General features: G+C 42.3%; 2 protein-coding genes across 4 annotated transcripts in view; one reads left to right on the forward strand and one right to left on the reverse strand.

The window, feature by feature from the left end:
• The window catches only part of LOC137538486 (uncharacterized), a 77,192-nt gene extending 72,968 nt beyond the window's left edge, over positions 1-4,224 (forward strand). The window contains exon 2 of the transcript XR_011024805.1: positions 3,741-4,224. The gene's annotated coding sequence lies outside the window, so the exon portion shown is untranslated. The remainder of the gene's footprint in view (positions 1-3,740) is intronic.
• The window catches only part of ANO9 (anoctamin 9), a 123,548-nt gene that overhangs the window by 13,640 nt on the left and 97,534 nt on the right, over positions 1-12,374 (reverse strand). For all 3 annotated transcript variants that reach the window (XM_068260699.1, XM_068260700.1, XM_068260701.1), the window contains 5 exons: positions 6,935-7,046; positions 5,765-5,822; positions 5,592-5,689; positions 3,995-4,149; positions 3,713-3,865 (listed from right to left, as the gene is read on the reverse strand). In XM_068260699.1, coding sequence (XP_068116800.1) covers positions 3,713-3,865; positions 3,995-4,149; positions 5,592-5,689; positions 5,765-5,822; positions 6,935-7,046 — 576 coding nt within the window. The remainder of the gene's footprint in view (positions 1-3,712; positions 3,866-3,994; positions 4,150-5,591; positions 5,690-5,764; positions 5,823-6,934; positions 7,047-12,374) is intronic.

The raw sequence follows: 12,374 nt of genomic DNA on the forward strand, positions 1-12,374 counted from the left end.
TTCCTCCACAAGCGTATAAATTTGCAGGAACCCAGCAGTGGGTGCAATGCACCTGCAGAGGGAAATTCCTGTCGGCAGGTGGAGCTGTGGAGTGCAGAGGAACAGCTCCTCTGCCCTACCACACACGCCAGACAGGAATTGTACGAAGGGAAGAACCGCAATCGCAAGAGAAGCGATTGAGAGTGAGCACAGAGACAGATTGTGTGTGTGTGCATAAAACTAGTCGCCAACCCGCGACTGTGCACACACCACAGCAAACATGAAGCAGGAAAGCGATCGCGAGAGGTGCGATCGCCAGACGTGACACAAGGCTACAGCAAAGCGGAGCACGAGAGTAGCAAAGGCACAGCAAATCATACACTGAGGAGATACAGAAAATAACAAACGCTAGCTAACCGCGAACACCGCACTCATTCGCAACAGTGCACGCGGTTAGGCGCGGTCTCCACGTGATAAGCACAATAGAGACAAGCACGCCTAACTAACCATCGACAGACAAACATGAAACAGAGGACGCGAACGCTTGCTTAACGGTTACCTCACCGAGCCTCCAGCAAGCGTCCGTAGCAGACAAGACAGACACACGAAAACAGGGACAAGCGAGAGATAGGATCCACAGCACTAGCGAAAGTGGCTAGCGCGATCCAGGAAGACAGAACAGAAGGATCCACAGCACTAGCGCGAAGCGAGTGCGATCCAGGTACAGAGTAGCAGAACAGAAGGATCCACAGCACTAGCGAAAAGTGGCTGGCGTGATCCCAGGAGACAGAACAGAAGGATCCACAGCGCTAGCGAAAAGTGGCTAGCGCGATCCCAGGAGACAGAACAGAAGAGATAGCTGGTAGCAACCTCTGCACCAGCTATACTCCAAGAACAGAGATCAGAACCATTTCCTGTCGACCACCGCTGGGACAGGACAACAGCAACAGAACAAACAAACAGATAAACAATCCTAACTGCACTAGGGAATCTCCCTAGCACAGTTTCCAGGAATTACTCTAAGCTGATCTTCAAACCAAGTGCATGGCTGACACTCTCCAGAGTGTTTCACAGGAAGCCTCCTTATGACCAGCCAAGCATTGTGGGAAAGACATAGTACTTATAGTTCACGCCTCCAATGAATGAGGCCAGGCAATTTGCATGACAACGTATGCAAATTCCTCTGCAAGCACAAGCTGCAAAACTGACAGAAGCTCTTCTTTCCAGAGTCCTGCAGTATGCAAACCTAAACAATGGTCAAAAAGCTGCCTGCCTGCACAGGCAGTTGAGCAAATCATCACACACGGCTTTGTGAATCAAGCCCAATGGGCTCTATTCTCAAAGAGCCAAATTTTCCGCAAAATTTTCCCGCTATATTCCCGCCAGCGGTAAACTCCGCATTTTTTCCACATTCACTAATATTTTCTGCATGTTTTTCACATGCGGGAAAAAAGATGCGGAAAAAGCCATTATTCATGCGGGAATGATGCGGTAAAAAGGTCGCATGAAAAAGTGTTTAAAAAAAAAAAAGTTAAAGTCCAGCAAGCACAGCCCTTAAGCCTCCACACTTCATTAAAGTCAATGGGATGCGGAATATATCACCTACTACTTGTAGGTGATAAAAAAATCGGTAATTAACGACGAAATGATGCGCCTGAACATTTTTGAGAATTGATCTTTTATTGCGGAAAATACCGACTTTTGCGGAAATTTTTCCGCATGAATCCCGCACTTTTATCACACTTTTTCCGCATGCGGAAAAAACATGCGGAACATTTTGAGAATTCCAACTTGACGGTATTTTGGGTGCAAACTTCCCGCATGTACTTTACCGCATGCGGGAAGTCTTTGAGAATAGAGCCCATTGTGTTTAGGAGGGATAGAACAGGGAAAAAAGGTAGAGGAGTTTGTCTCTTTGTTAAGAACTCTTACAGCTGTCCTCAACGATGAGATGGAAGAAGATTGCGAAGATGTGGAGTCCGTTTGGGTAAATATTCATGGTGGAAATAAAGGTTGCCAATTGCTTATTGGGGTATGCTACAGGCCACCACATATTCATCATAGCTCCCAACTGTCCCTTTTTCGTAAGGGACAGTCCCTCTTTGGGAGCCCTGTCCCTCTGTCCCTCTTTCCTCCCCATTTGTCCCTCTTTCAAGACTTTGTCCCTTTTTCTATGTAAATATATATATTTCTCTACTAAAAAGTGTGTTTGATTGACTCTAAACTTTATTCCCATCCTTTAAATTGATATATTACTAATTTTAAAATATTAAAATGAAGGAAAATGAACAAGGATAGAAAGGAGTAGTGTGGTTTGAATTATAAATCAAGATATTTTTCTCATGGAATTTTTTTGTATGCGTGACTAGGGGTATGATGGGGGCGTGATCAGGGGTGTGGCATGGGCGTGGCTTAAGTGTCCCTCTTTCTCATTTCAAAAAGTTGGGAGGTATGTATTCATGAAGCTGCAGAACTGCAATTACTACAGCAGATTGAAAAAGCTGCAAGTAAAAATGAGGTCATAGTTATGCGTGACTTCAACTTTCCAGACATTGACGGGGGTATTGAGGCTACCCATTTTGGTAAAAGCAGCAGATTTCTGGCAACACTTAAATGGTAATGGAACCAACTAGGGGGAATGAGTTACTGGATTTGATCATTTCAAATAGACCAGATAATGTACCAAATGTGCAGGTTCAAGAACATTTAGGAAATAGTGATCACAACATGATAACGTTTGATTTGGTGACTGATAGGCCGCGGGGCAGCGGGACCACTAAAACTATGAATTTTAGAAAAGCAAACATCAATCAACTCAGGCAGGCACTAAGTTTGGTGAACTGGGATAATGTACTACCAGGGGATGACACTGAAGGGAAATGGCAAGCTTTTAAACGTATTCTCAATCAATATTGTAGTATGTTTATACCATATGGAAACAGAACGTCTAGGAATAAAAAATGGCCTCTATGGATGAATAGAAGGGTTAGAGATAAAAATTAAGTAAAAAAATAATGCCTATAAGTAGAGATGTAGCGAACTGTTCGCCGGCAAACTTTGGTGGTTCGCGTTCGCCTGCACCAGACGAACTTTTGCGGAAGTTCGATTCGCCCCATAATGCTCTATTGAGCAAAACTTTCACCCTTTACATCACAGTCAGCAGGCACATTATTGCCAAATACACTGCTCTCACTGCTGAAAATCGGAGGTTTGCGACATCACTACCTATAAGGTCCTAAAACAGGAGGGGATCGAGGCTGCATTAAGCAATTATAAGGAGTGTAATAAAGGTTGTAAAAAGTAAATTAGGCAAAGATTGAAGCTGAAAATCAAATCGCTAAGGATATCAAATCTAACCCAAAGAAGTTTTACAAGTACATCAACTCTAAAAAAAGAAATGTTGACTGTATCGGACTCCTAAAGGATGAGGGGTGCGAACTCAATGGTGGATGACCAAGGTAAGGCAGAGTTATTAAATGCTTTCTTCGCTTTTGTCTTCACAAGGGAAACATCACTGTTGCAAATTACAGATGCAGAAGAGTCTCAATCTTCCAATTGTAATATTAAATACTTAACACAGGATGAAGTGAAGGCAATACTAAATAAATTAAAAAAATATTATGTCAGCTTCCAATATCCCTCCCACTTCAAGTTCCCTTTAAGTAGTCCCTGTAAGTGAGTTTACTATGATTATACTGCACACAACTATGAATTATAAATATGAAAAGGTTACCTATATCATTTGCTTTTCTTGGCACCAGGCGACGCTGTAAACGGGTCATTTTGATGGCATCAAGGCGGATCTCCAAGACGTTGTTGAGGAAAGCAAGTAAAGGAGCCAGAGGGAAAGCAGCCACAAAGATTGTTGTAAAACTGTACTGGATCACTTCAAACAGAGAAAGAGTATGACCAATCAGAAGAGGCCAAGTGAAGCATTAAAGACAGAGCTGTTTTTACACTGGCATGGCTGGAATGACATCACAGAGCATCATCACAGAGCATGGCCAAAACTTACCCATTTCCAGAAATTCATCAAACAGACTAAAGATGTGTACTTTGCCAAGTCTGTAATTCGCTTTCCAAGACTCTATTGTAGGGTCTTCTGCACCCTTTTCGCTGTGTACCCTGCTCCTCCGGTCCCTCAGATTACGTACCTTGTAACATATGTATCTAAATGGAAAGAAACGTGTGTTGAGATGTGATCGTTGGTCTATATTAATACCGTAAATATATCTCAAAGAGTAATATGTGTTGTTGACTAATACTAATTTTAGCAGTTTATGAAACAGTACATTTAGCAAAGTACAGCATTGCTTCCTTAACAGGTCACTGCAAGCATGTGTCCACAGCAATACAGTTCCACCTCCTTTTGCTTTTATAACTGCCTAAATTCTACATGGCATAGATTCAACAATGTTATGGAAATATTCCTCAGAGATATGAGTCCATATTGACGTGATAACATCTGGGTGTTGCTGCAGAGTGGTAAGCTGTACATCCATGATCTCTCGTTCCATTACATCCCAAAGGTTCTCTATTGGTTTGACATCTGGTGGCTATGGAGGCCATTGGAGTACATTGCACTCATTGTCATGTTCAAGAAACCAGTTTGAGATGATGTGAGCTTTATCCATTATCCTGCTGGAAGCAGCCATCAGAAGATATTTTGGTCATAAAGGGATAAACATGATCAGTACCAATACTGAAGTAGGCTGTAGCATGTAAACAATGCTCAATTGGCCCAACGTTTTCCTTTAAAAGATGTCCCCACACGATTACACCACCACTACCAGCCTGAACTGTTGACATAAGGAAGGATGGAATTATCCCAAATTCTGACATTACCATCTGAATGTCCCAGATCAAATCAAAGCAGGCAACATTTTTTTTTAAATCTTGTATTGTCGAATTTGTGAGAGCCAGAGCAAATTGTAGCCTCAGGTTTCTGTTCTTAGCTGACAGCTCTCAGTAGATCAGCAGTTTCTTAAATATTCAGACCGACTCTCTTGACACCATCAACCATGCCACGTTCAAAGTCATTTCAATCCACATTCTTTCCCGACAGCAATAGTCCAGCATGTATGGCAATCCCTTGCATTTGCTTCTGAGCGGGCAGCAGATGCCCCCTAGATGTAACTTGCAGCATTTTTTAGCAGCACTAACCGAACCGCGTGTCAACCCCTGACATGCTTGTACTTCTGAGCAAGTTCTGTAAAATGGCAGAATAGAAGCCACATAGACTTGATCTGAAATGACCCATATGTGGAGAAAAAATTCCAAAAGTGGTAGACAAGTGTTTGAAAAATGTCTCTCTTGCTCTCTACTAGTTTCTACTAACATATCATCAAAGTAGTTAAAAAGTTGTCCCATTGGGACTAAAATTCTATCTGCTGACCTATCTGTATTCTGTTGATATTTAATAAAATTCTTTGAAACTAAAGTAGAGATAAAAGAAGTCAATTTTTTTGTGCTGATCCAGTGAGTTTATATTTTAATACATGTGATGATGTAGAATAGTGGTGATACGTAACGGCAATAGAGAACAGCGAGCACACACAGAAAACACAATAATTGGACCAGGTCAATCTATAGAATTGCTTGTTTGTACTTACGGACTGAGGAATTCCACACAGTTACTTAGAGTTTGTTTCAGCACCATAATGATACACATCTGTATGAACAGGTCGGTGATGCAGCCACTCGGGTGACACTATGAGGAGACATGACAGTTAAGGTTTGCCCCCATATCATCTACCCATATAACTGTATAGGCTAATTCACTCACCTCTTCCAGTCTCCAATGCCCTGCAATGCGCACATAGTTTCCGGGGTAGCCATTTATCCTGAGTTTGAGTAAATAAAAGAGAAAAAAAAAGAGTTGAGAAATATAGGCATGACCAGCATTTACCCTAAGTGACATGTAAGTCCTCTCAGGGTGTCACAATATTCTTCTTTAAAGGGGTGCAGACATGGCCGGATTTCAGGCAAGGCCATATAGGCCATGGCCTAGGGCACCAGGAAAGCAAGGGGTGGGCTGTGGGCAGCAGTCGCAATTAGCCTGCCAAACATTAATTCTGCTACACATAGTTTGCACATAGCGGTGGACGGCCACCAACAGCCGGTTATGGCACTCAGGGGATGAAGGAGCAGCAAACAGGCATGTACAGTGATCTCTGAGCTGCCTGTCACTCACCAAATGAGCCGCTTGCCAAGGAGCTTACAATCTAATACCTGCCATCATGTCACTAACTGTCCTCAGAGGAGCTTATAATGTAATCCCTGCCATCACTTCACTAACTGTCCTCAGAGGAGCCTACAGTCAATCCCTGCCGTGTTGGAGGGATATAGGATGCTGTAGGTCTGAGGGCAGCTGGTGATAGTGGGCCTTGCGCGGTAAAAAGCACAAATCTGGCTCTGGGTGCAGATAGGACTGTCAGCCTCTGTCCTGGCTGCCTGGGGAGAAATGGTGTGTGTGCGTGTGTGTGGTGGTGGTGGTGGTGGGGGGATAGCAGGCCCATGCAGAGTGACAAGAGATTTAGAGTGGTAAAGTAACTCACCTCTTTAGTATCCAGCGACACAAAAACATCTTGCTCTTAGACACCCTGCATCTATTGCTCCAGCGGCATCTATAATCACATTACCCACCAGGAAACTCAATTTATCTGACATTTTAGGGTAATAGGTTACTTGCAGATTCGGTCAGAGTGATCAAATATGCCAGTTATTGAACAGGAAAATCAATGTGTATATGGACTCCTGTAGAAACTTAATGGCCCTGTCTGGGCTTAGGCCTCTGTTTGGGAAATTAACACCATTGTTATTATACAGTATCTTCAAACTCCAGATATTTAATATAAATATTGAGCTACTGAGCAACCTGGTTGGATGAGGGTGAGATAACATCGGTTGAATTAATTTAGCTTTTAAAAAAATGGTATAAATGATTTTTTTTTACCTTCCCAGGAAAAACGCTACATAGAAAAGCGATGAGAAGTGGGTGACAAATTGAAATGTGAACACCTTGCAGGTGAAGCTGTTTTCTTTCTCTGTAAAAGTCCTTGGTTTCTCTAAAGAGAGAAAAATAACAGTCATAAATGATCTATTATTATTATTATTTATTTAGTAGTGCTGACATCTTCCGCAGCGCTGTACAAAGAGTATATTGTCTTGTCACTTAACTGTCCCTCAGAGAGGCTCACAATCTAATCGTTACCGTAGTCATATGTCTATGTATGGATCATGTAGTCTATGTATTGTAGTCTAGGGCCACTTTTAGGTGGAAGCCAGTTAACTTATTTGTATGTTTTTGGACGTGGGATGAAACCAGAGTACCCGGAGGAAACCCATACAGACACCGAGAAAACATACAAAATCCATGCAGATAGTGCCCTGGCTGGGATACTAACCAGGGACACAGTGCTGTATGGCGAGAGTGCTAACCACTACACAACCGTGCTGCCCATCTAGTATCATATTTTTTACCTATCTGGTCACCACTCTACACATATTAGAAAATGCAACAGCTAAATGGATGAAAGTAAGTGATGCAGGAAATACTAAAAGAAGACATAAGATGCTGTTCTGCTTTTGCAGGCTCTTGTAAGGCAGAATGTAATAGAAGCCCGCCAGCATACAGTAGACAACAATGTCCATCTAAAGGCTCATACACACATCAGACTATAGTCTTTGGAAAATGAAAGATCACAGACCAATCTTACCACTCTTCATATAGTTTTAGAGCCATACCTCCACAGTCTTTTCTATGGAGCTGAACTCCCTATCAGAATTTTTTTTTGCAAGATGCTGCACACAAAGATGCTGTACAGACACAAAAGATCAGTATCTGCAAAAGATCTGTTCCTGCCAAAGATCCGTTCCTGCAAATTGCATTCATAGTCTATGAGATCTGCAGACCATCATACACACCTTGTTTAACTGACATTCATCTGCAGATCAGACAATCATCTGCAGATCTGAAAATCCATCCTGGTGGATCTGATCTGCAGATGAATGTCAGTTAAACAAGGTGTGTATGATGATCTGCAGATATCATAGACTATGAATGCATTTTGCAGGAACGGATCTTTGGCAGGAACTGATTTTTTGCAGATACTGATCTTTTTGAATGTCTACAGCATCTTTGTGTGCAGCATCTTACAAAGATTTCTGTCTGATGGGGAGTTCAGCTCCATAGAATAGACTGTGTAGGTATGGCTCTCATACTACATGGAAGAGGGTAAAACTGGAAGCAGGAAATTTGGGCGCATGAGGCAGGTGGACAAAAAGGGCGCCGCCATTCACTCCCATAATAAATATCGTTTAATGGACGCCCAACAGGAAAAAGGGGCGCCGGAGAAAAATAACGTTTTAAAAGCGGCGCCCGGAGACTTTTGATGTTTTATAACTGCTTCTCATGATTACACATTATTTACTGATTTATAATTTTTTAAACATTATTTTTAAACGAAAAACAATGATTTATATTTTTTTTAAAGATTATTTTTAAACGAAAAACAGCACAATATTTTTTTAAAACGTTATTAATGCTTATCACAGGGGGGTCTTAGATTTAGGCACCACCAGGGGGGTCTTAGGTTTAGGCACCACCAGGGGGGTCTTAGGTTTAGGCACCACCAGGGGGGTCGGGTTAGGCACCACCAGGGGGGTTTTAGCGTTAGGCACCACCAGGGGGGTCTTAGGTTTAGGCACCACCAGGAAGATGGTTAGGTTTAGGCACCACCAGGGGGGTCTAGGGGTTAGGGATAGGTACAGGGAGGGTTCTGTATGAGAGTAGGGTTAGGCATAGCTTTAGTAACATTCTTATTAATCTTTTATAAAACGTTATTATAAATTTCACTTTTTAAACAGGGAAGATTAACGTTTTTACAATTGCCGATTTCATACACATTATTTAATGATTTATAACTTTATAAAACATCATTTTTAAACGAAATATAGCACAATTTTTTTTAAACGTTATTCTTGCTTATCGTTTAAAACCCTGCGCCCTTTTTTAACGTACGCTGTAAAATTGGTCTGTGATCTATCATTTTCCAAAGACTATAGTCTGATGTGTGTATGAGCCTTTAGTGTGCATTCTTTTTATAAAGGAAACCTGAAATAAGAAGCATTGGAAACCCACTATCTTTATTACCTTTTGGAGTTAAGCCTTTTAAAGGGAGGCTGAAGTGAAAATAAACGTATGAAGTGCAGTGTATGTGTAGTACAGCTAAGAAATAGAGCATTAGTAGCCAAAGGAACAAGTCTCATATTTTTTCGCTTGCAGTACAGGAAGAGTTAAGAAACTTCATTTGTTATCTATGCGAAAGAGCTTCTCTGAGCTTTCCGACCCACGTTGGGTCAGAGACAGTCATATTTTCTGAAGCACTTATACATCAAGGAAACAGTGAGAGACAGCTTGAGAAAAGGTTTTACTGCAGTAATGTTCAATGGGTTATTATTTCTGTTTTGTTTTATAGCTTAAAAGACAGAGTGTGGTTTCTAAACTGCAGATATGATAGAATGATGCAATGTTATAACAAAAACTTTATAACTCAAAATAAAAATATGAGACTCCTTTCTTTGCTACTAATGTTCTATGCATTATCCGTTCTACACATACATTTCATTATATCATACTTTTTTTTTCCGTTTCAGTGTCACTTTAGAGCAGTAGTCCTCAAACTACGGCCTGTGGGCTGAATGCGGCCCCTCCAAGACTTTTTTACACTGGCCCCCAAACACAAAAATGTATAACTTCAATGTGGCCCACTGCACCTTTAAATATTGGCAACCCGTATATAGGATAGCAGTTTTGGCACCACCCATCCACATACTGTAGAGACCAGCAAGCAGCAATTTGCTGGCTTCCGATTTAATTCTGCATCAGGTGACACTACAGTCCAGCTGGACGGCAGGTTGTCACCTGGGTATGCTTTACTGTCTGGTGCACAAAGATGTTCTTCGGGCGCCGCATGACTGAATGGCTGCTGCTGGGAGTTCTCCTCCAAGCATGATTGGGGGAATCAATACCTAGATTTTCAACATAATTTTATATATGTTCCGGCCCCCCAACAGTCTGAAGTACAGTATGTTAAGCTGGCCCGTGACCGAAAATGTTTGGCTACCCCTGCTTTAGAGACTTGCAGTCTGCACTGCAATGGTTCAGTAACAGTCACCAACATGTGCACTTATGTTTTCCCGCACCAGTCATTTGAAGACATATCATTAGATCATAGAGGGAATGGGAAAGGCTTAGTAGATGCACTGCTCAGATTCCTGTATGTCTTCTCACATTGCATATAGCTTTGCATATACCACAATGGTCCTATCCATCCCAATCACCTGTACACCAGAGGGCAGGTGTACAGAGCTGCTGGCTAATTATGGAGAAGCAGATGATCAATTCAATTGATAGGTTTCTAACACTGGCCATACACTATTCAACTATCACTTTATAATATATTATACTATTGTAATTTTAATTATGATCAATATTACAATATTATGATCAGCAGTTTTACGACCTACTAAAAGCCAACATTGGGTATGTATCTTTTGGTTGATTATAGTCCTTAATATTGATTGTAATATAAATCATAATGTTGATCAAAAAACAAAATTGAGTGATAACTGGATAGTGTATGGCCAGCTGATATCATTTGCTATGAGCACTAACTGCTTTAGTACATGCTTGCCACCAGCAAATCAGAGCGTTACAAGTCTATCAGTTGATTAAACTGATCCCAAGCATCTAAATGAGTTGTAATACACACAAGCAATGTTACTTTACTGATTGTAAAGGCATTTTATAGGTGGGGCTGTTTACAGTGAATCCCATGTATTTATTACAGTTAAAACTGACTTACTTTCCTTTGCAATACTGTGGTCTATTATATCACTATGGCTTTTACTTGTATGCATTTGTGTCCTAACCCAGTGTTTGTCAACATTGTATTGGTATGTACCCCTTTTAAAACCCTGTACGTACAAAGTATCCCCTAGCACAGGGCTTTTCAACCTGTGGTACGCGTACCACTAGTGGTACTTTGCTGTTGGCCAGGTGGTACACACCAGGTTTGCCTGCCACTTAATTGCCCACCTGCGGCATGTCTTGGTCCCATCCTGCCTCCATGAAGTTTGGCTCACTCCTCGCTGTGAGGCCGTGCTGCATACTTCAAACTTCAGATTAGCGAAGAAGAGACCAGACGTCACTGGCCACTTCCTGTATTTGACGTTAAAGCGCTGTCAATGTGCATCGTTTGCCTGGCTGTCTCTTCACTGTGGCTGGGTTACCGCTGACCTGATGTCTGGACTAGTACTCAGGCAAGCACAGCGAGGAGCGAGCGAAGGAGAGACAAATTTTGTGGTGATTTGGAGGCTACCTATATTGAAGCTCTGGATCATAAAGAGGTTTCCCCCTTTCTCCAAAGGAAGAGGGAATCCAGTGCTGGGGCTCCTTTTAGATCTCCTTCTCAGGGCTTGTCAGTGTGTGCGCATGCGCAGTAGTGGCGCTCCACTAGGGCTCCAGCAGAAACAGCTGTGCCTGATCGGGTCTGATCTAATCCGCAGGCACACTGGTGGTACTTGAAAATTTTCAAGCAATAAAAGTGGTACAATTAGTGAAAAGGTTGAAAAGCCCTGCCCTAGCATAGTAAACATTATCGCAAGTACCCTTTGACAAATATATGTTTAACCACTTAAGGACCAGCGGTCTCTGGGCACTTAAGGACCAGAGACCGCTGGTCCAATCCCGACGGAATCCAGACGAATCGCCGCACATACCCGCCGCAACCGCCGTCACCCCCAGGACATACACTCTACCGTCTCTATGACAGCAGAGTCATGTGAGCCGGTCAGGAGCCGCTTTCATTGGCTCCTGACCCTGTTTTTCAATGTAAGCCAATGGGAACGGCTTACATTGAAAGACAGGGCCAGAAGCCAATGAAATCAGCTCCTGACCGGCTCACATGACTCTGCCGTCATAGAGACGGGCAGAGCCTGCGAGATGCGGCAAGAATCGTCGGGTTTGATCGGCGGGGAGCGACGGAAATGGCGGATGCGAGCTGCAGACAGTGATTGAGATCTATGCCCTGCCAGCCAGGAGCCCACCAAAACAGGGCGTAGATCTCAATCACTGCGGTCCTTAATGAGTTAATCTTAGTACATGATAATTGGTTCTAAACAATTTCCAAGCATTTACTATTGCTTTTAACTATCTAAAATACTAATTTGGTGTTGTTTAAATAAGATTTATCATTTTCTAAAACTCTAAAATTTGTTAATCTGGTTAAGTATATCAAGCCTGAGTACCCCCTGGAACCATTCGGAGGAACTCCGAATGGGGTACGCGTACCACATGTTAAGAACCTAGCCTATATTCAAATACAGTAGGC

The sequence above is a fragment of the Hyperolius riggenbachi genome, chromosome 11 (assembly GCF_040937935.1).
Source record: "Hyperolius riggenbachi isolate aHypRig1 chromosome 11, aHypRig1.pri, whole genome shotgun sequence".
NCBI lineage: Eukaryota > Metazoa > Chordata > Amphibia > Anura > Hyperoliidae > Hyperolius > Hyperolius riggenbachi.